We start from the raw sequence: 22,225 nt of genomic DNA, 5'->3' as shown, positions 1-22,225 counted from the left end.
CTTCTCTCTATTTTTCCTTTTTCCCATCCATCTGTCTATCTATCCCAAGGAACGAATACCAGTATTCGAGACATGAAATTCTCCAGGATTCAATGTACATCAGTTAGGGGGATTTTAAACTGGTAGATTTATTCACAGCTTTCATTCTCACAAAAAATTCTCCCAGGTATGCTTCCTCCATTTGAGCCCAAAGTCATTGTGACTTGGAAAAGCCAAATGGTTTCTGTACTTTAACCAAAGAATAAACCGTCACAAAACCTAACAGATGTTACAATCGAGTATAAGAAGTTGATTAATTTCAGTGTGTAAAGGACACTGATCAAGGCATTTTGACCCAACAATTTCAAATTCCTTTCTAATTGATGACTTTAATTCAACTGAACATAACTTTAGCTCACAGAATACCCATTAAAAGGATAGCTGCCCACACACAAAAACTACCCATTTAAAAGCTACACTTGCTTCAGAAAAAAACAGCCTTTGAAAGGAACCTTGTTTCCAATTACATTTCCCAACCAAGTTGCCCCAGCTAGCATGATACTTAAAATGGGCAGAAACAGATACTCGGTGTAGACTCTGGTTCATTTAGATTTGGTACATGACATGTTTCCCTTCAAAATAGGTTGATAGCAGGCACAAAAATATGTGCTTTTGATTAAATGAAGACAAAATTAGTCTAAAATACACTTGCTGATTGACACTTTCATTTGTTTAGTCTAGTCCATAATGTATTAGGTACTGTAGATGTATATGAAAACTCCATGAATTCAAGTATAGATAACATAATAAAATTCATTTATTAGTCGCATCCCATTAGAAAACAAAAATTACATTAAAAAATGGTAGTCTTTGTTTGATCTATATCCCATTGTCAGCAAACATGTCACTAAACAATTCACTATGATATTTCTCACCAGTAGCGTGTGGCTATAGTTTTTTTTACATGCTACATGTACATTTACTTAAACTGGCCTAGATTTTGGTCAGCTGGAGACAGCTATCATCTTGCCAAGGCTACCCAGTGGATGAGGCTATTAATAGGGAAATGAAAATGTGAACAAATTTAAAGTAACTTGATGGCCAGATATCATTGGTTTCAAAAGATTGGAAATGTAATTTGCATTTTATGCTGCCATTTGTAGCATTCATAAGCATACATGTTTTTCCTGCAAAATGGAATCTTTAATGGCACATTAAATGTCTTCCGGTGACTTTGAAAAATGCAACAATCCATCATATTCCATTGCATTTATTTAAGTCTGGTGCTTTCTTTGATGAAAGCTACTTTATTTTGTATTGAAGATTGTGGTCAGCTTGCTTTGATGAAAGGTGCACGTGTTATTGAAATAGCCCCTATAAAACAACTTTGGAAGACCAAACAAATGCCAGTTTGCTATTTTGGTGGCAACATCAAATAATTGTAGAACATTAAGACTGAATTTTTGTGGGGGCTTAGAATTTATACAGAATGATCAGTGCTTCAAAGGTAATCAGGTTGAATTGCCAATTACAATTTTTGTCATTAATAAACGTCATCCAAATGTATTGGCAACTTTAATAAACTGATATTAAAGACTTTAAAAGAAAAACTTATAAAAATGATATTTTAGTCATGTAAAACCATGCATTATCTCATGAGAAGTGGCAAGTAGCAACAAAGAGACATAGTTGTTGTTGTTGTTGTAGGCTTTAACGCCATTTTTCAGCACAAGAGAGGCTATACATGGCAGCCAGTATAAATGGTGGAGGAAGAACAAAGGATAACACCGGGAAGAACCACCGACCCACAAGAAGCTACTGGCAAGCTTTCTCACATACCCACATTGGCCGAATCCTAGACTCAAACCAACGCAGACAGAGGTGAGATGGCAGTGATCCAAAATGGAGAGTGCTTTAGACCACTCAGCCACTCGGGGCCACAACAAAGAGATGTAATAGTGTGAAAAGGATCTAAATGCAAAACCTTGTATTTTTATATCCTTTAATAAAAAATTATACGGAAAAGTTTGTGTTAGATATCAGCAATTTGAGGCAATATTATGCAAGTTCATAATTACATCCGAAGAGGTATGAAACTATTTTGTAGCTATAAAAAAATGATTGACAATGTCATCTCTCTCCAGGATACCTCATCCATCCCATATGTTGTATAGGCCATATCTGAAAATAAAAATGATAGTTTCTCTCAAAAACAACAAAGTGAGCAGGAAACCCTACTTGTGTTTAAATATCAGGTCTAAAGGAAATTAATTTGATAATTTTTCTATTAATGTAAAACATTTCAATAATCCACAAATTAAATATCCTACCCTTCATTTTGTTATCATCATGTTATTCTCCAAGTCAGTTTCCTTTGTTGGGTTTTTACAATGGTGGTACATACACCCAACATGGAAACTATCCTGCTTCAGATGTTTTCTTTGCAACAAACACAATCAATGATAAAGCTAACACCCTCTCCAAATAGAAACCTGATGATAAAAAATATTTTGTCTTTTTTCAAGTTAATTTTGCTATAAATTATACATAAAGAACTTAATCACATTAACACCTCCTTATAACTATGCCTTATGAATGTAAATCTAATAGTGCGAGTCTCTCCAAGGGAATGACATTTTATGATGTCAATAATATAAACATTACTTAACTGTTGGTATATTTTAAATTGCGTAAACAATTCCCTCTTTCTCTAAAAAAAAGTTACCACCTAAATTGTTCTCTCAAGAAAATCTTGCTGTTTAATAATATTTCAAAAAATAGTCTGATTGGAGAAGAGATCATCTCCCTGTGGAACCAGTTCTCGTCATCCACCTTTATGGCCTTATAATATATTTGTGTAATTTGTTTAATTTCAACAAGTGCATTTTTTTTATACATTTGTACCTAATATCTTTTGGGGCCCCGAGTGGCCGAGTGGTCTAAAGCGCTCTTTGTTACGGATCACTGCCATCTCACCTCTGTCTGCGGCGGTTCGAGTCTAGGATTCAGCCAATGTGGGTATGTGAGAAAGCTTGCCAGTAGCTTCTCGTGGGTTGGTGGTTCTTTCCGGTGTTTTCCCGGGTTCTTCCTCCACCATTAATACTGGCCGCCATGTATAGCCTATCGTGTGCTGAAAAATGGCGTTAAACCCCACAACAACAACAACAACAACCTAATATCTTTTAGCAGTGATAATCATTTCAAGATGCACAGCTGATTTAAAAATGACACAACTTGCATCAGTGGATCTCCAAATAATGTTAAGTGGACATTATCCATGAAGTAAGCACAATTGCCACAAAAAATGTTTCATTTAATTCTTAAATGTGCATACTTATTTCGTAATCTAAGAAATGATCTGTACTAATATTATAATCTACGATTATTTCCCATTGTTGGTTTCCTACTGCACAATCAATGAACATGCTTCCACTACAAGTTAATGTAACTCAGTTGGATTTATTGTGATTTAGGTCCACTTTTTAAATAAATGAATTTACAAACAGTGTTGGTTCTTGCTTTCAAACTGACTTCGGAATGAGACATCACAAAAGTAATTTAAATTAACAAATCATTGCTGTTTGGGAACCATGATGAAAACTCTGCTGCTGATGAGAACTGGGTCACCAATACTGGCCAAACTAATTCCAGGAATCCAAAGCAAGTCAATTTCTTTTATTCCTTTGAACTGGTCAGTATTATAAGTATCTCAAATATTCTTGAGAAACTCTTAACATCCTAAATCTGGTGACAAAATATTATTTTAAAATGTTTTTGAGTTAACATGTTCACATGATACCTATATTTCCTTATAAAAGTCTTTTTCATTGCCTTTGACCTTGAATATGATATCAGTATAAAAGATAACAGAGCATGTCACAGGTGATGAACACATTCTAAGTTTGGTTAAATCTATAACCAAATAATGTGAAGAAAAAACAAGTTACTGAAATTCCATCATTCAACATGTTTTTAAGATCTATTCACACACCAAGTTTGAGCAAAATCCACTCATACCTGTCTGTGTTATCATGCTCATGAACTGAGTTTGATTAAAATCCATTCATACCTTTCTGTGTTATCATGCTCATGAACTGAGTTTGATTAAAATCCATTCATACCTGTTTGTGTTATCATGCTCATGAACTGAGTTTGATTAAAATCCACTCATCATGCTCACAAGCTAGTCCAGTTAAAACTCGAGTCATAACATTTGACCTTGAAATTAATATCAGAGTGCTTACAAAATAACTTGTTCATTGGAATGCAAATAAAAACAAAGTCTGGTCAAAATTCACATGTAAACATACATGATATTATGGTCATAAACTCAGGGAAGTATAAAAATGCAAGCAATGACCTATGACTTTATACTAATGTCAATCAGATGTTTTTCAAGTTCAATCACAAAAAGTGGTAATAGTCAAATCTGCACCATTTTAATTCAGAACTAATTACATATAACCAGAAATGTTTTAATGAAAATCCCATAATCGGTACCACCATCTCTTTCACAAGGAGAAGTAACAATATTTTAGTACATTGCCATATTGAAGGTCAGATGATTGCCATTTTCATTCAGAAACAGCTACATATTGATGTAACCATGAGAAGTAGACATATATAGATTTCTCGTGGGTCGGTGGTTCTTTCCGGGGGTTTCTGGGTTCTTCCTCCACCATTAATACTGGCTGCCATGTATAGCCTATCTTGTGCTGAAAAATGGCGTTAAGCCCTACAACAACAACAACATATATAGATTTTCAAGATGGCCATCATCAAGGCAGCCATATGGAGGTTGAAAAGTATTACTGCAAGAGAAGTTATTAAAAATAATGTCAGCATGATCACCACTTCAAAAGAATTAGAGAGATTTTCACAATGACCACTGTGGTGAATGTGGTTGGTCACACTGACATATGGCAAGGAGTATTCCAGTGAAAAACACACTGAGATAACCATCCCTTCAAAAGGACCAGCAATATCAAGATTTTCAAGATTACTGCCATGGCCATCATACTGGAGGTCTAACTGTCACAATCTTAATACAGGATCAAACAAATATCAAAAGTCTTTCAGTGAAAACTCATTGTCAATCTGACCATATGTTCAGGGGAATATCTATAACAAGTTTTTCAAAATGGACACCAAGGTGGCCATACTGGAGATCTAATCTGCAGCATTTTCATTTAGGACAAACCAGATAAGGAGTATTTCAGTGTAAACCCAATCTTAATACAGCCATTCTTTTGAAAGAAATAGCAATAACAAGATTTCCAAGAAAACACCATTTTCATTTAAGACCCACTACATATCATAAGAAGTCTTTGCATGAAAACTCCATGTTGATATATGTAGTGTAATAAATTTCTCTCAATGACAACACATTACAGCATATTCTACTTGTACCCAGCATAGATAGAAAACAAAACTTATCTACCAAATTAATGGAGCATGAAGTGGTTAAAATGGACACAATTCTTAAGCTACATATTTGTATAACATTTCAAACTTCAAAAAATCTTTTAGTTTATTCCAAAACCAATTACCTTTTTCATCCACTGCAACCACTTCATGCTTTATTTCCTTTCTGAATGTATCTGACTTTATCAGAAGGTTAATTAAAACCATCAGCCCAAGCTATGGACATCACCCATTTCCACATACACACTGCTTGAAGATCATAAACGCAAGCCATGGACATCACACGTTTCCACACACACACTGCTTGAAGTATAAGATCATAAACGCAAGCCATGGACATAACATGTTTCCACACACACACGGCTTGAAGTATAAGATCATAAACGCAAGCCATGGACATCACACGTTTCCACACACACACTGCTTGAAGTATAAGATCATAAACACAAGCCATGGACATAACATGTTTCCACACACACACTGCTTGAAGTATAAGATCATAAACGCAAGCCATGGACATAACATGTTTCCACACACACACTGCTTGAAGTATAAGATCATAAACGCAAGCCATGGACATCACACGTTTCCACACACACACTGCTTGAAGTATAAGATCATAAACGCAAGCCATGGACATAACATGTTTCCACACACACACAATGCTTCAAGTACAAGATCACTGCTTGTACTACAAGATCATCAACCCTTGCCATGGACATCATATATTTCATCACATACACTGCTTGCAGTACAAGATTGTCAGCCCTCGCCATGGACATCATATATTTCATCACATACACTGCTTGCAGTACAAGACTGTCAGACCTAGCCATGGACATCATATATTTCATCACACACACTGCTTGCAGTACAAGATTGTCAGCCCTAGCCATGGACATCATGTTTTTCTACAAACACACACTGCTTGCAGTACAAGATTGTCAGCCATAGCAATGGACATCATGTTTTTCTACAAACACACACTGCTTGCAGTACAAGATTGTCAGCCCTAGCCATGGACATCATGTTTTTCTACAAACACACACTGCTTGCAGTACAAGATTGTCAGCCATAGCCATGAACATCATTTATTTCTACAAACACACACTGCTTGCAGCAGCAGCACAAGATCATCAGCCCATTCTATGGACATTATATATTTCCACAAATTAAAAATGTCCCTAATAAAGGGTTTAAAATACACTGACCTTTGGTTTCGAATATAAAGTTTTCCTGACTTTATCTGACCTGTGGAACCCTGGTATAAAGTTTTCCTGACTTTATCTGACCTGTGGAACCCTGGTATAAAGTTTTCCTGACTTTATCTGACCATGTGGAACCCTGGTAATTAAGCTAAGGAGCATGCTTATCATACAAAAAAATCTTTATTTGTTGATAATTCATTGGCTGATGATGAAGATGAAAATTCAATGAATGATGATGATAATTAAATCAACTATGATGATGATAATTCAATGGGCTATGATACTGATAATAATGAATGATGATGAAAATTTGAATAACAATGATGATAACTGTGTATGATGATGATAATTAAATCAATTATGATGATGATGATTATTCAGTGGACTAAGATAGTGGTAACAATTCATTGAATGATGATGATAATTCACTGGATGGTGATGGAGATGATAATTCAGTGGATTATGTTGATATTAATTCAATGGATGATGATGAAGATGAACCCAATGAATTCCAGACCATAAGTATCTGAAGCAAGTGTTTAGAGAATGCGTGTCAACTTAAATATACTGATATTATCTTAATAAGTAAATAATAAGGTGTCTTCTATTTATTATGACAAACTGTAAACCATGACACATATATTCTGGTATTATTAAATTCTAGCACCTTTCCAGTTTTAAACCATGATACATATATTTTGGTATCAATAAATTTCTAGCACCTTTCCAACTGTACATATATTTTGGTATCAATAAATTCTAGCACCTTTCCAACTGTACATATATTTTGGTATCAATAAATTCTGGCACCTTTCCAATTGTAAAATATTATACATATATTATGGTCTTAATAAATTCTAGCACCTACTGGATAAATTCTAGCACCTTTCCAATTGTACATATATTTTGGTATCAATAAATTCTGGCACCTTTCCAATTGTACATATATTTTGGTATTAATAAATTCTAGTTTCCTATAGCACACATTACCTGCTCATAAAATAAAGCTACATCATCGTGAGGGGATCCACTGACAACCCATGCAGGTAAATACAAAGAGCACCTAAATGTATGAGTTATAATTCTTGAAAAACAAAAAACTTTGTTGTCAAAAGAAAGGAGAAAAAAATTGATGGAAAATCTGAGATGGCATATACTTCCCTTTGAAGAGAAAACTCCTCCAACTTGCTTTAAGGAAGAAAACCTTCCAGAATACTTGTAGGTGGATTGCAAAGCATCTGTTTGTAAAGTGTGTGCTACTCATCATAAGCAGAAGTAGTAACTTAAGTATTCACAGAATTTGGTGCCAATCCCTGTAACAAGGGTAGATCACTCTATCTGCCACCATGTGGGCAGATAACTTTATGTTGTTGTTGTTGTAGGGTTTAACGCCATTTTTCAGCACACGATTGGCTATACATGGCGGCCAGTATCAGATAACTTTAAGCTTCTCATTTAAGAATGTTTAGCCTGGTAGGCTTGGATTTGTGATAAAGTAGAAGTTCTCTTGTGGTATTATTGTGGTATTATAATCAGACAACATAGAAATATATCTTAAGTAGAAACAGTGACAAGTATCCAAACACTCAGTATTGCTGCAAGTCTTGATGGCATCATTGTGGTTTAGCCACAACACTAATGATATTATTGGGTTATGCATTTCCCATTTATACTAAGCAATGTTGTAACGGGTGCACATACCATATATATAAATTATAAGATGATCCAACTGCAAACTGTACAGATATAGATCTGCCATTGCATAATGATCTGGTTCTGTGCAGTTTGTAGGGAGTAATCAGTAGAACAAACAAAATAGACCCTGATCTGAAGACATGTTATGATATACAGTATGTTATGATAAAAACGACACCTCTGATTCACTGTATCTTCTATATACCTTCCATACTACCCGGCTTCTCAATAAGGCATATGGTACTGGTCCATAATCTCGGGAGTCAATGGAAGTTTCCCTATTATCTCCTTCTAGCCACACATGACCTCTAGGTATCTACAACAGAAAAACAAAAATTTTGCCTTTTTTCTTTCTATATGATGTATGTCATACTCCACTAAGACTTTAAATCCTTAAATCTATCGTGACTTTCCAATTCAACCCTTTTTACTGATAGAACATTTAGTCCTTTGTTGTCTCCTTGAGAACCTATGTTAATTCGGGTGACAATCAAAAGAAAAGTGAAATAAATATATATTAACTTTAATGAAGCATTCTTCAAAGAAATATTCTTAGTACGATGAAGTCAGAAAATACCATAACATTAATTGTATAAAAAAGGTATTCCTTTCAATATATGGTCACAATATTTTGTGCAATGGTCCTTTAAAACTTTAGAACAAAATAAATTTCTTTAATCGTGGCCTTATCAGTAAATACTAAAATGAACTGATATGATAATCAATAATGATACTCAAGTAACAGATAGTGCCTGATGCAAAGATAAGTGACAGACTGTGCCAGCTGTAAAGGTAAGTAACAGACTGTACCAGTTGTAAAGGTAAGTAACAGACTGTACAAGCTGTAAAGTTACAGAATGTGCCAGCTGTAAATGTAGGAGACACTGCGCCAGCTGCAAAGGTAAGTGACAACTGCAGCAAATGTAAATGTAAATGACAGATTGTGTGCAAAGCTATGAGTAATTTTGGTAGTCTGAGGTCTAGTTATGGCAGGGAATCGAACCCATGACCTCCCACATCCAAGGCGAATGCTCTAATCTCTAGGCCACTGCCTTTTGAAATCATCTAAACTGCCAATCCAAGTAGATTTTGTAAATCCCACAAAACAAGCCTTTTTATTATTTCTTTTTTCATTCAGAAATATTTTGTATTATTATTTCTAAGAAAAAAGCTTTGCAGTTCTTTCACTACATTTTAAATCATCATAGTAAAATGACATCAAAATTTTCAACAGAAACTGTAATTTAAATTACCAAACCCAAAATATTTTGTTCAAATATAACTGCACTTTCTATAAAACTCTTTTTATTTGCATACCCATTCATATTTATTTTTGTCATCCACATACACCCGTTCCCCTTCAAAAGCCAGGACTCTCTTGCAGATTAGGTCACCAGGTTTCCTAGGGTTTAGACAAATGACCACATCACCCCTGTAAGGGAAAATGTACATGAACAAGTCACTGATTAAGCATCACCATGCTTTTAAAGAAAATTAAGTTTACACTATCATTACATTATCAAAAGTTTCTTTTTTAAAATTAACAACTGGGACACAGTAAACAAACATTTTTAATATTATGGGCGATTTTAAAACATCAATTGCATGTAAACAGCCCCCATCGTCTTGCCTACACGCACCATATTCAATCACAACTAAGCATGCATCACCAATAAAATGATGCAACTAAATCGGTGTTATATGCACTTGTGTGAGCAGACACACTCACATGATGACTTAGTAATTAATTCTCATCTATCTACATGGTCATTCTGTTTACCCACGGACCTGTGATTCATAGAGTATGAATTAAAAATTGCCTAATCTGTATGATAGTATTAAATATTAATTCTGCCTTCTATTATCAAGCATTCTTCTATAGAATCCTGGGTATAGCACTTTCTGTTCTGTCTGGTGTATATTTATAATTCTCTCTCTCTCTCTCTCTCTCTATATATATATATATATGTGTGTGTGTGTGTGTGTGCATATATAAAAATATGCATGTGATATGTCTTCCAGGGAGAGGCCAACCAAAATACCAAGTTTGTTACCCTGTATGTGTTATATCTTGCTGGGAGAGCGCAACCTAAACACCATGTATAACACTTTGCATCTGATATGTTTTGTAGAGCAAGGGCAACCTAAATACCATGTATAATACTATGTATGTAATATGTCTTCCAGGGAGAGGGCAACCTAAATACCATGTTTGATACCCTGTATGTGATAGTCTTGCTGGGAAAGGGCAACCTAAATACCATATATAATACTATGTATGTAATATATATTGCAAGGGGAAGACAACCTAAATTGTAAGAACTTGTGTCCAAACCCTTTGCCCTAGTACAAGGCAATAAATGAAATTTAAGTACAATGACTTTGTGCATGTCATAGTTGTATATCAGAAAAAGGAATTACTTTTGAATGGTCTTCCTGCTGCGACTGATATGTTCTGTGATAACTAGATCTTTAGAGAAGATTGTTGGCTCCATGGATGGTCCACTACACTGTAAAATAAAGAGACTGATATGTTCTGTGATAACTAGATCTTTAGAGAAGATTGTTGGCTCCATGGATGGTCCACTGCACTGTAAAATAATGATCTGGATGTGGAAATATTACAAAAATTAACTGACTTCCTATCAAAGAACTTATGCATTTTAAATGAAACATTAAAACATTGGCTCAACTCTTCTTAATGGTATGTTCTCTTATAACTTGAGTTTATAAACTATGAACATACATAAAAACTGTTATGCAAAACTTTACCAAGAATTTCAAATGACCTTGACTTTGTGGGTCTGAGGGATAAAAGGAGGATGGATATGAAAGGGCAGGCAAGTCCAATAATTGTTATTACCCACAAGTATATCATTTCCTTTCTCAAGCTCTTTACCCAGTCTCATGTGATTCCAAGAGATCTATGCTACCTTAGAGTTTAGTTGGTTTGTTTGTTTTTATGTTTGTAATACTGTTTTTCAGCAGAAGATAGGCTATATACAGAGTGGTGGCAAGAGTATTTGGTGTAGAAAATACCGTGAAAATCCTGGGAAGAACCACCAACTTACATGAAGCTACTGACAAACTTTCTTACATACCCCCATTAGCTCAGCAGAGGCTCAAACCCCATTAGCTCAGCAGAGACTCAACCCCCATTAGCTCAGCAGAGGCTCAACCCCCATTAGCTCTGCAGAGGCTCAAACCCTATTAGCTCAGCAGAGGCTCAACCCCCATTAGCTCAGTAGAGTATCAACCCCCATGCAAACTGTGCTTAGCTGTCCATGATCTGTAAAAGCAAGCACTTTAGACCACTTGGCCATGAGAGTCTGGTAAAGACATGTACAACTGACTATTACTGAAAGGTGTCATTCATTTCTTTTTTCTTCCATTTTTTCTTCTGTCTGAAAAATACACCATCTATACAATAAACTCCTTCAGCATTGTTGTACAAGAATTGTTTTGCTTTTTTGAGGGAATGTGATCTGTATATAAAAAGTTGACCAGATGTTAAAGAATTTACATGTTAACTGTCTTTTTCACATACCTTTTACAGAAAATCAACGTTTACAGTTTACAATAACATCTTACATCAATATGATTAGAAGCTCAGACTTTTCAAAATCTACCTGTTTGACTTTCTGAACAGATCAATGCTATTATATTGAGCATAAAGCACCTTGCTCAACTTGTGATTGTTTCATTTTTTGTATGTCCGACAGGATTCAGTATGTAAGTAATGTCTTTGCTGAATGTACCTGAGAATTTAGGTACAATATCCTTAAGTTCATTGTGATTTTGATTCTTGCCACTACGTACATATATGCGATGAAAAAAATCGATAAGTAAATGAAACATGTGATGTTTAGGTAGGATCTACAATGATTAAGAAGCCACATGATGGCTTACAAACTTGAAATAGAGTATCCTTAAAATAAAATGTTTCTAATCAAAGGTTTTGTTAAAAAACATTTTTAAATCAAATTGATGCATAAGTGAATGTAATTACCATCACTGATGTAAATATTCCAAGATTAAACAATAAGTAATTTTCTGTCTGGATACGCCATGTAATGATGACAATTATACATTTTCCATAACATTTTGTCTGGGAAATTAACATCTTTATAGCCAAGATTGTGTAGCAATGTACCTGGCAAGTTCAATGCTGACTGGAAGTGATCTAGAAAAATTAAGTTGCATTCTTTCCTTCCTTGACAACCTCCCCTCACCTTTCATTACTATAATGTGTTCAAATTTTATTTTGCAAACAACAAATTCTAATCTCAATTCTGGTGGTTTTTTTTACTTTCAGCCTCTAATCTTGTACGTGTAATGCTTGTGTTGTTAACTGTTAACTGTCCCTAAATGATAGTGGTGCTAAAAAAGTCTGATAACCCAATGCTAGGGGCCACTCTAATTTTAGATCATGTCAGGCTTGTCAAAAAAAAAATCATTTGCCTCAGGAAACTTTGATGGCACTGATGAAATGTGTAAATGTATTTTCAAGATGTTGGCATACCTGTCATAACACAGTGCATTCTAAATCAGATCACCATCATCTTACATGAAATTGAGATCTGATTTTAATCAAATTGAAGCATGGCAAGTCATGCTAAAATTATGATTTTGCACTCCCAAACCCTCTGACAAGGTTGTTGTTGTTGTTGTGGGGTTTATCGCCATTTTCAGCACATGATAGGCTATACATGGCAGCCAGTATTAATGGTGGAGGAAGAACAAGGAGAAACCCCTGGAAAGAACCACCGACCCACGAAAAGCTACTGGCAAGCTTTCTCACTTACCCACATTGGCTGAATCTGAGACTCAAACTGGCACAGAGAGAGGTGAGATGGCAGTGATCTATAACGGAGAGCGCTTTAGACCACTCGGCTGACAAGGTTGTGTCTCAAGAAAACACAGTTTTCAGTAATCTTCACAAATTTTTTTTTAAAAAAAAAACACTTTCATTATATGCCCATTACATATATCATGTGTACACTGGAGACAATCATGATTGGAGCTGATGTAAAACTATCCCTTGAGCAGTTTGAATAGTGGCAATTAATGACAAAGAGGTCAGGTATTTCACATGTTACTTAACACATTGGGGCCCCGAGTGGCCAAGTGGTCTAAAGCGCTCTCCATTACAGATCACTGCCATCTCACCTCTGTCTGCGTGGGTTCAAGTCTCAGATTTGGCTAATGTGGGTATGTGAGAAAGCTTGCCAATAGCTTCTCGTGGATCAGTGGTTCTTTCTGGGGTTTTCCCAGCTTCTTCCTCCACCATTAATACTGGCCACCATGTATAGCCTATCATGTGCTGAAAAATGGCATTAAACCCTACAACAACAACAACATAACACATTAACCCCTGGATATTTTTGTCATTTTTGCCAGAAATTCGAGTAGGAAATACATTTTGAAAGCTATTTCTGAATACATCCTAATACATCAACTTCAGGTAATTTTCCAATAACCTAATGCCCAGTTGTGTTAGAAACATCATTTTCCATTGGCTAGTTGGCTCGCGCATGAGCAGAAGGGTAAAAGTTGAGTTCTTTTATTTTTTAATGCTTAACAGACCTATTATTTTTGTATCGAGACCACTCTTTATTCCAAATGCCCATCTTATCCTACATTTTACAAAGGTTCATCTGTCTGTTTGCAGTTCATACCAGTCTGCCTTATATCTGAGACCAAAAAGTCTAAAATCCGAAAACAAAATCAGATTCTGACCACGGGTGAATTTTGGGTGACAAAAAATCAGGTCCAAAAAATGAGGTCTTTCCCTCTATATTTTGTAGTGCAACTAGAACTTGCAGATTATTGGTATCATTGTAAAGCTACATCTGTCTACCTTTCTATAATACCACCCACTTCAGTGTATCATACATGACCTTGACGCTACAGAGCTCGGCAGTAGGCTACTATCTCCTGCCACGTAAACTCGTCACCAGGGGTTAATTTGTTAACAAGGATTTTGGAATTTTTTACAAATCATCAAGGAATGGCCAAATTTGTAATTTATGTGCAATGTCAATGCACAAGTGATTAAATACACAAGGAATATTCAAATTTGGTGACATCATCAAAATGTACCCATTAACACATTGACCCCTGGAGGTTTGTCCTTTTCACCTGAAATTCAAGTAGGAAACACATTTTGAAACCTATTTCTAAATACATCCTAATACATCAACTTCCAGGTTAGAAACATCATTTTTCATTGGCTATTTGGCTCATTCATGAGCATAAGGGTAAAAGTTGGAGGTTATTTTTGCCTGATGGACCCATTATTTTTGTATCGAGACCACTCTTTATTCTTATCCTACTTTTTGCAAACAAGGTTCATCTGTCTGTTTGCAGTTCATACCAGTCTGCCTTAGATCTGAGACCTAAAAGACTAAAATCCAGATACAAAATCAGATTCCGACCACTGGCAAATTTTGGGTGAAAAAAAACTGGGTCCAAAAAATGTGGTTTTTCCCTCTGCATTTTGTAGTGCAACTAGAAATTCCAGATTATTTGGTACCATTGTAGAGCTACATCTGTCTACCTTTCTATAATAATGTGCATTTTAGTATATCTTACATGACCTTGACAATACAGAGCTTGACAGTAGGCTACTACCTCCTGCCACATAAACTCATCACCAGGGGTTAATGTGTTAACTGGCTGACAATAGCTAGTGAGATGTATTTGAAGGCTGCAGTGGGTGAGCCCATTGTTCTAATTTGCATAGGTTGGATAAGAAAGTGGAACAATCCATTACAGCTAAATCAAAGAGATGCTAGATGCATGTACAAGAACAAAAGTTATTACATATCAGTGCCTTAAATGAGAATGTTTAAGCCATATGTATTATATTTTTGAGTTTGTGAAAAGCAGCAATGTTTCTTTGAAGTCGGATAATCCACATTTTCCAATATAAATGCTTGAAGCTATCTTGACACTACAACTCCAAATATGGTGATGGTTTTTTTCTAAATAAATGAGTCAAATCACTTAGACTGTTTCAGGAATTTAATTGCTGAATACTACTAGTACATGTGTAACACTATCAGAGGTATGAAAACCAAACTGACTGCATCCCAAAAATGAGGTTACCATGAAGAAATCTGCAAATTAATCAAACTGAGATGACAACTTGTAAAACTTGCATGGATATGTGGATTGCTTTATCGCAAATAAATGTAAACATAAAACTGGAAATGGGAAAATAGACACAATAACCCTGATACATGTACATGTTTTAATGCTATATTTTACACAAAATTTAATCCACTTTAATGAGAAAAAGAATTGTCTACATCAAGTCCTCAGGTACTCAAACTGTTTCTGTTTTGATGTGCATGACTGATTTGTCTCTTTTAGTACACTATCCAACAGTCAAAATCAGATAGGCATGGAATTACATGTCGGCTTGATTTTGCATTAGTGACCATTGATTTTACGTTTATCAAAGTAATTAAAAAAGTAATTCCACCAACTGCTTGCTTTGTTAAAGGAACTATTTGATCACAAGTTGTGAAGCAAACCACTCTGACAGACACCTTCAATTCATTCATGTAATAGCAATTTCATGAGCTAGCATTTATTATTAAATCACAAGTTCTTGCTCACAGATTTAACATTCCTTAGTTGACATTTCAACCTATTTTCTAGTCAAAAACAAAAGTAGCTTGGTGTCTAAAATTTAAGCTATTGAAGATTATTATAAAAATCTGAAACTATGGTGTCCAGAAAAATGGAGAGACCAGATTTGTGCACTTAGTTTAATTATAGCATATTGCTGATCTATCTGTGAGTAACAGTAGTACACAAAAACGGTAGACAAAATCGGGATAGACTAGTGAAATTTCAAAAGAAAGTGTTATTTATTAATGCTGATATAGATACACCTTCAGCAAATCATTTGAACAGCCATGAGTGGCTTCCATTTCAACAGAGAACTCAACTTCACAAAGGTTTACTAGTCAACAAAGGATGGCTCCTGATCATCTTAAAAGTAATTTTAAATTTGTGGAAAAGGCACATACAAATGAAGCAAGACCCATCTCAAAAAATAATTTATATTTACTAAAACCTGATTCTGAGTTTAATATGAAATGATATATTTCTAGAGTCAGATTTTAGAATTCCATCCTGCCCTACACAAGTCATGAGGACTCATTCAAGGGTTCTACGTAGCATTTTTGTAAGCAACTACATAAACAATATTTGTATCATTCAGTACAATTATTCATTAAAAGAATGTACTAATGTTCATATGCTCATCTGGAGTGCCAGGTTCACAACTACTGTTGGGGAGTATGGATCTGCATCCACATCATGCTCCCCATCAGTACTCATCCTAGGCTCTGCACAAGGCTGGGGAAACAAAGGATCCAACTTCCTAACTAAATTCAGCAATGAATCCTGGTTGCATGCCACTACCAAGAGCAACCCCCAATGTGCCCATGTCCTCTGACTTTCAACCCATTGGACCAGCCCTACGAGTTTTACAACTTAAGGTCGAGGGTCTCTCAGCAGCCAAAACGAACAATCACCAGCAATATAGCCCACCGTCATAATGTTAACATAATCTGTCTGTAGGTGACTCATATAGCAGACCAGGTAGCAGGACGATACATCACTGGAGGCTTTGACATTGTCTCATCAATGCCAGACTCCAAATTCAACCATGCAATGTATGCATGAGGTGACATTACTGATGCCTCTCAAGTTTCCTCCACCAGATTTTGCGATGTGGTCCAGGCTGAAGGGTACAAGATTCCTAATGTCTACAAACCCCCCAGTGCCCACTGGGACAACAGTATGCTTCCAACTCTCGAACATACAGCATTCTATGTTGGTGACTTCAAGGCTACTCACACTGAGGCTACTCACACTCCGATGAAGACAGGTGAACACTTGGTAAAGTGAGCAGTGAACACTGATCTCCTTCTGACCCATGACTCCAAGCAATGTCGAACCTTTCATTCTGCAAGATGGTAAAAGGACTACTCACCAGACCTCTGTTGGGTCAGCTCCATTGGTGACCATCCTCAACCATCAAGTTCCAGACAACTTCCCACAGTCAGCACAGACAAATACTTATCCATATTGGACTCCAACTGCCAACTATACACAGCTCTTCACAGCGGTGCTGGAACTTCCACAAAGCAGAATGGATGAAGTACAGTGACATATTGGAGCATAGCATAGTCCCTATACCATCTCGCTGCATTACCACCATTTCCAAAGAGCCCTATTCAAGGCAGCCCTGTCCCTCATGGCTGTCACCCAGTCCATACACCCTGTTTGGATGAAGAATGTCAAGCTCTTCTCAAGGAGTATGAATCATCTGGAGACCCAGACAGAGCAGATCACCTGACTGAATCCCTGGACACTGACAGGTGCACTCGCTGGGAGGAAACTACAGAGTCACTCAACTTTACGCACTCCAGTCGGAAATGCTGGAGCTTGATTTGCCAACTTGGCACTGCTCAGCAACCACCAGTTCAAGTTCACCCTGTTGTCCAACCAAATGTTGTTGCTAGCCACTTACTACAATTGGAAAAAGCACCCCTGGAGAAACAGCACCAACGTCAAGTACGAGATGAGTGGCAACAATACTGCCATAAGAATAAACTAGATCAAAATACTCCAGAGGCATTTACAACAACAAAGCTCAAAAAGGTGCAATGCAATATCAAATCAGGCAAACCAGCAGGATATGATAATATCCTGCCTGAGTTCATGAAGCATCTTGGCCCAAAGGCAAAGGTATGGCTTGCCACTTTATACACCTGGGGAAAACTGCAAGCCGACTTTGTGATGCCAGGCAAAGATTATTGTGATCCAAAAGCCTGGCAAAGATCTCCATAATACAGAGAGCTATCAGCCAATCTTTGTCTGTTTCAAGGTAGTGGAGCGCATGATTCTCAAAAGAATCAGTCCAGACTTGGAGAACATCATAACTGTTGAGCAGGCAGGCTTCAAGCATCACCACAGCACTTGTGATCAAGTCATTGCCCAGACTACATTTGTTGAAAATGGTTATCAGAGGAACCTTAAAAACTGGAGTTGTTTTCCTTGATCAAACGCGGCATATGACATGTTCTGGCATGCTGAGCCATTGTTGAAAATTTCCAAAAGTATTGCCACGCTGGATAGTTGAGACGATCGAACTATTCCTTCATGACAGGCGATTTAGAGTGCACGTCCGGGAGAACTGCAGCTCATGGAGATGTCAGACTAATGGGCTCCAACTAAGGTCTATTCTTTCACTGAGTCTGTTTAATTTTCATATCAATGACTTGCCTGAAATAGTGGTGCAAGTTCATGTATGCAGACAACACTGCTCTCACTGTCTCAGGACCCAAAGCTGCTCATTTACTGAGCTTGAGCATATACTGAACAAAGTCCTGGAGGAAACGATGGACTTCTTCAAGAAATGGCACCTACAGCCAAGCACAACAAAGACAGTCTCTAGTATCTTCCACCATAACAATATAAATGCAAACTGGAACCTTTGCACCCTCCTCAATGGGCAGCACATAAAACACAACCTGACACCAATATAACTTTGTGTGACTCTGGACAGATCACTGACTTTCTATAAACACCTGAAGAAAACTGCAGCAAAACTGAGCACTCGAAACAACCTACTCCACAAACTGGCTGGCTCAACCTGGGGCATTAGAGCTCTGACATTCAAGACATCAGCTCTGGCCCTCTGTTATTCAACAGCTGAGTATCATCCCATACCAAGCTAATTGATATCCAGCTCAACACGACAATGCTCATAATCTCTCGAACACTAAGTTCCACTCCTTTACCATGGCTGTCGGTACTCAGCAACATTCCTCTTCCGCATCTCCATCACCAGGAAGCAACCACAAAACTGCTGGCTAAGGTTTATGCCAGTGAGAAACTTCCACTGTAGTGGGACATCACCTCACATCCAGCAGTCTGCTTGGCTTTGAGACATCCAATCTGGTTAGGTCCGTTGCCGGAGGGTATGACAGTTATTTTAGCATGAAGTGATGTGTGGTCTTCAACAGATCTTGTAAACCACTCATTCATAGCTGAGCCATCTATCTGCCCTCCTGGCTTCAACCTTCTACATCTGTGGACCAAGCTGAACCATTTCCGGACAGGTCAGGGTCATTGTGCAGTCAGCCTTATCCAAAGTGGTCAGGCAACTGGCTTTTCCTGAAGCTGTGGTGTTCTATAGACCATGTCACATATTGTGAACAACTGTCCACTGGCAAGTTCCCCAGTGGACCGCAGGCTCTACATCTTGCTGACAATGATGCTGTTAAATGGCTGGGCATGCACTGCTTATGATAAATAAATAACTACTAATGTTTGTATGAATCCTGTATGTAGTCGTCTGTATTGCTTTGTACATATTTTATAGCACTAACAGATCAATTATATATGGGGTTTTTTCTGTTTTGTTTTTTAAAAACAGTTTTACTGAGTAAAGGCAATATGACTTGTACAATTTGTCTATCATACGCATATAATTGTAGGTCTCATGGAAGATAAGTTTGCTTACCAAATGAGCTTCTTCGAGCTTCTTCAAATAAATTCAAAATTATTGTTGTTATTATTATTAGTAGTAGTAGTACTGTTAACCCCTCTGACAAGACCACCTACAGTTAAATGACTGTTGAACTTCAGTGCAAACTGCTAACGCTTTGAGACAATCAACCAATTGCAGCAAGGAAAGTTGGTTCTCTACTATAACCAAAAATATCAGATATTAATAAAGTAGTAGACAAAACATCTGTTGATCTAATGCATGACTTGTTGGTTAGATCAACAAAACATTTGTTAGTCTAATCAGACCAACAAAAATTGTTAGACCAACAGAAAAGCTGTTGGTCTAATGCATGACTAGATGTGTTAGAAAATAATAATAATACTAATATTAAATGGCTAGAAGAAAAGAAAAAATGGTCTAATAGGCAACTATCCATATAAAACTTATGATACCAAAACAGTTTAACAATGCATTTACTCAGGTTCATTTTTATTGTTCAATTCAACTAACCTTAAATAATAATAAAAAATAAAAACCTACCCTGTATTTGTCATACATTTTCTTTTTTCCTAACAATCCAGAAACAACTAACTGGCTTCATATGTGTTGCTTTTATGAAAACAGCTTTGCCGATACAGATAAAACATACTCTTGCTGGTGTATGATTGTACCTAGTCCTTCATGTAAGACCTCGAAGCTGATATTTATGTTTTGGCATCAGGGTCTTACTGCCAAACTAACAGCTCTGTGTGGTGTGTGTTGATGTCGACTAACATTGTAAAGAAAGTAAAATTATCAGGAATATCTCAAACAACTGGCAACTAAAATAATGAGACTTTTCTACTTAGAAAAGTCATAATGTTTTAGTCAGAATTTACTTAATCTGATGTCTTTTCTCTAATAATTCAAATTCTCACAAAAGAAATGGACCTGTTTTCAACTTTCATTGGCCTACATTTCAGTTAGCTGCAAAGCGATGAAAGCCAGGAATGCCAAAATCGGGTTAAGTTGAAATATTATTCTTTAACAAAACAAATAAAAATATATTATGCCTATTGGAAGTGTAATCAACATTTTGTTTTGTTCAAGAAACATATCCCCTACGTGAACCTCTCTCGACTATTGTCACATTTCAATAAATTCAAATGTATGTCAACGGAACATGAAAATGTGTCTATTTGCTAGTCTCAGCTTTTGTATCCACCAGGATAAAAACAGCACAGTAAGTATATTAATTACATATCAATTTGTGAAAGAGTGTTGATATGGGCTGCCAAGTGTGTGAGATATTCCTGAAACTTTGACTACTCGTTCCGATATCAACCGACAGCGGAACACGCTATACAAGCCCGTTAGTTGAGAAGTAAGACATAGCACGGAAACAAAATTAACATGTGCTATGTGTTACATTGTAGGACTACGGTTGCACAATAAGAATAGATTACTGTTCGTGATATACAAACAATGTATCTAAAACAAAACCCACATGTAAGACATTCTTGTAAATATAAGGCTTCTTGATAATTTCATTGCTTTATAATCCAATACAATTCCTGATCCTAACTTACCAATATGAAATCAAAAACATATTCGAATGTGCAATGTATGATACAATAGTACTGAGCAATTTTCCCACATAAAATGCAGGAACGAAGAAAATAGTTCTTGAGCATCAGTGTTTGTAACCGTCAGTTGTACTTGTGTTTCTCTCTATTTATGCGATGTCTTTTTATCTGGAATACATCCTTAAAGTTATAATTTAGAACGATTTTAGTTTCGAGTTCAAAATTAAGGACCAGTTGACTCCATTTTGTGCTTCCTTTTCTGTAGAGAGCTGCAAATTGGTCGGTAAAAATATCCTCTTATATCCGGTTATTTTTGAAACGGACAAGTCAAAGTTACTATAAATGTCGGGGTTTCTTTTAGTTGACTGTTAATGTCCATTTTCCTTAGCGAGAAAAGCTTAAAATGCCACATATTCCACGTATTTTGTCAATTTTTTTCAATACATTTATTTAAAAATACAGCATAGGAGACAAATAGTATATAAATTAAACTTCTCTTGCACTAATACTAATTGTAATAATGAAATAACAACAACAGCAACACCACAACAGCATAAACAACAAGAATAATAATAATAATAATAATAATAATAATAGTGGCAACAGGCTTACACGATAATTTAAGAAAGTTCAGGAGAATCCACTTTGCTTGTGGAAGACGTTACTCGCGAAGATGATGGGATCTTGTCTGGCTTGAGCCAAACACGTTTTTTCATCTACGATCGAATGTTAGGAGTAGGCGAAGAAGAAATTAAACTTTGGTTTACACGAAAAGGGCATCGCTGCAATGCAGTATCATTTACATCACACGCAAT

The 22,225-nt window shown here is 36.3% G+C and overlaps 1 protein-coding gene across 3 annotated transcripts; it reads right to left on the bottom strand.

Moving 5' to 3' along the window:
- Nucleotides 1–780: 780 nt before the first annotated feature.
- On the bottom strand, nucleotides 781–21,678 carry LOC149785029 (mitochondrial inner membrane protease subunit 1-like). 3 transcript variants are annotated; one of them, XM_089978733.1, is made up of 5 exons: nucleotides 21,414–21,678; nucleotides 10,728–10,816; nucleotides 9,624–9,738; nucleotides 8,512–8,622; nucleotides 781–2,160 (listed from the first exon to the last, which is right to left on the bottom strand). In XM_089978733.1, the coding sequence occupies exons 1-5, from the start codon at nucleotides 21,516–21,518 to the stop codon at nucleotides 2,110–2,112; spliced, it is 471 nt and encodes a 156-aa protein (XP_089834859.1). In that variant the 5' UTR covers nucleotides 21,519–21,678; the 3' UTR covers nucleotides 781–2,109. The 3 variants fall into 3 exon arrangements, with proteins under 3 accessions (XP_089834859.1, XP_089834861.1, XP_089834860.1); XM_089978735.1 differs by having other exon boundaries at nucleotides 21,532–21,678; XM_089978734.1 differs by lacking the exon at nucleotides 21,414–21,678 and adding an exon at nucleotides 20,386–20,615.
- Nucleotides 21,679–22,225: the final 547 nt, after the last annotated feature.

This window comes from Sinohyriopsis cumingii, chromosome 13, assembly GCF_028554795.1.
Source record: "Sinohyriopsis cumingii isolate HCF-2022 chromosome 13, ASM2855479v2, whole genome shotgun sequence".
Classification (NCBI taxonomy): Eukaryota; Metazoa; Mollusca; class Bivalvia; order Unionida; family Unionidae; genus Sinohyriopsis; species Sinohyriopsis cumingii.
This window is presented reverse-complemented; position numbering and strand designations above follow the sequence as displayed.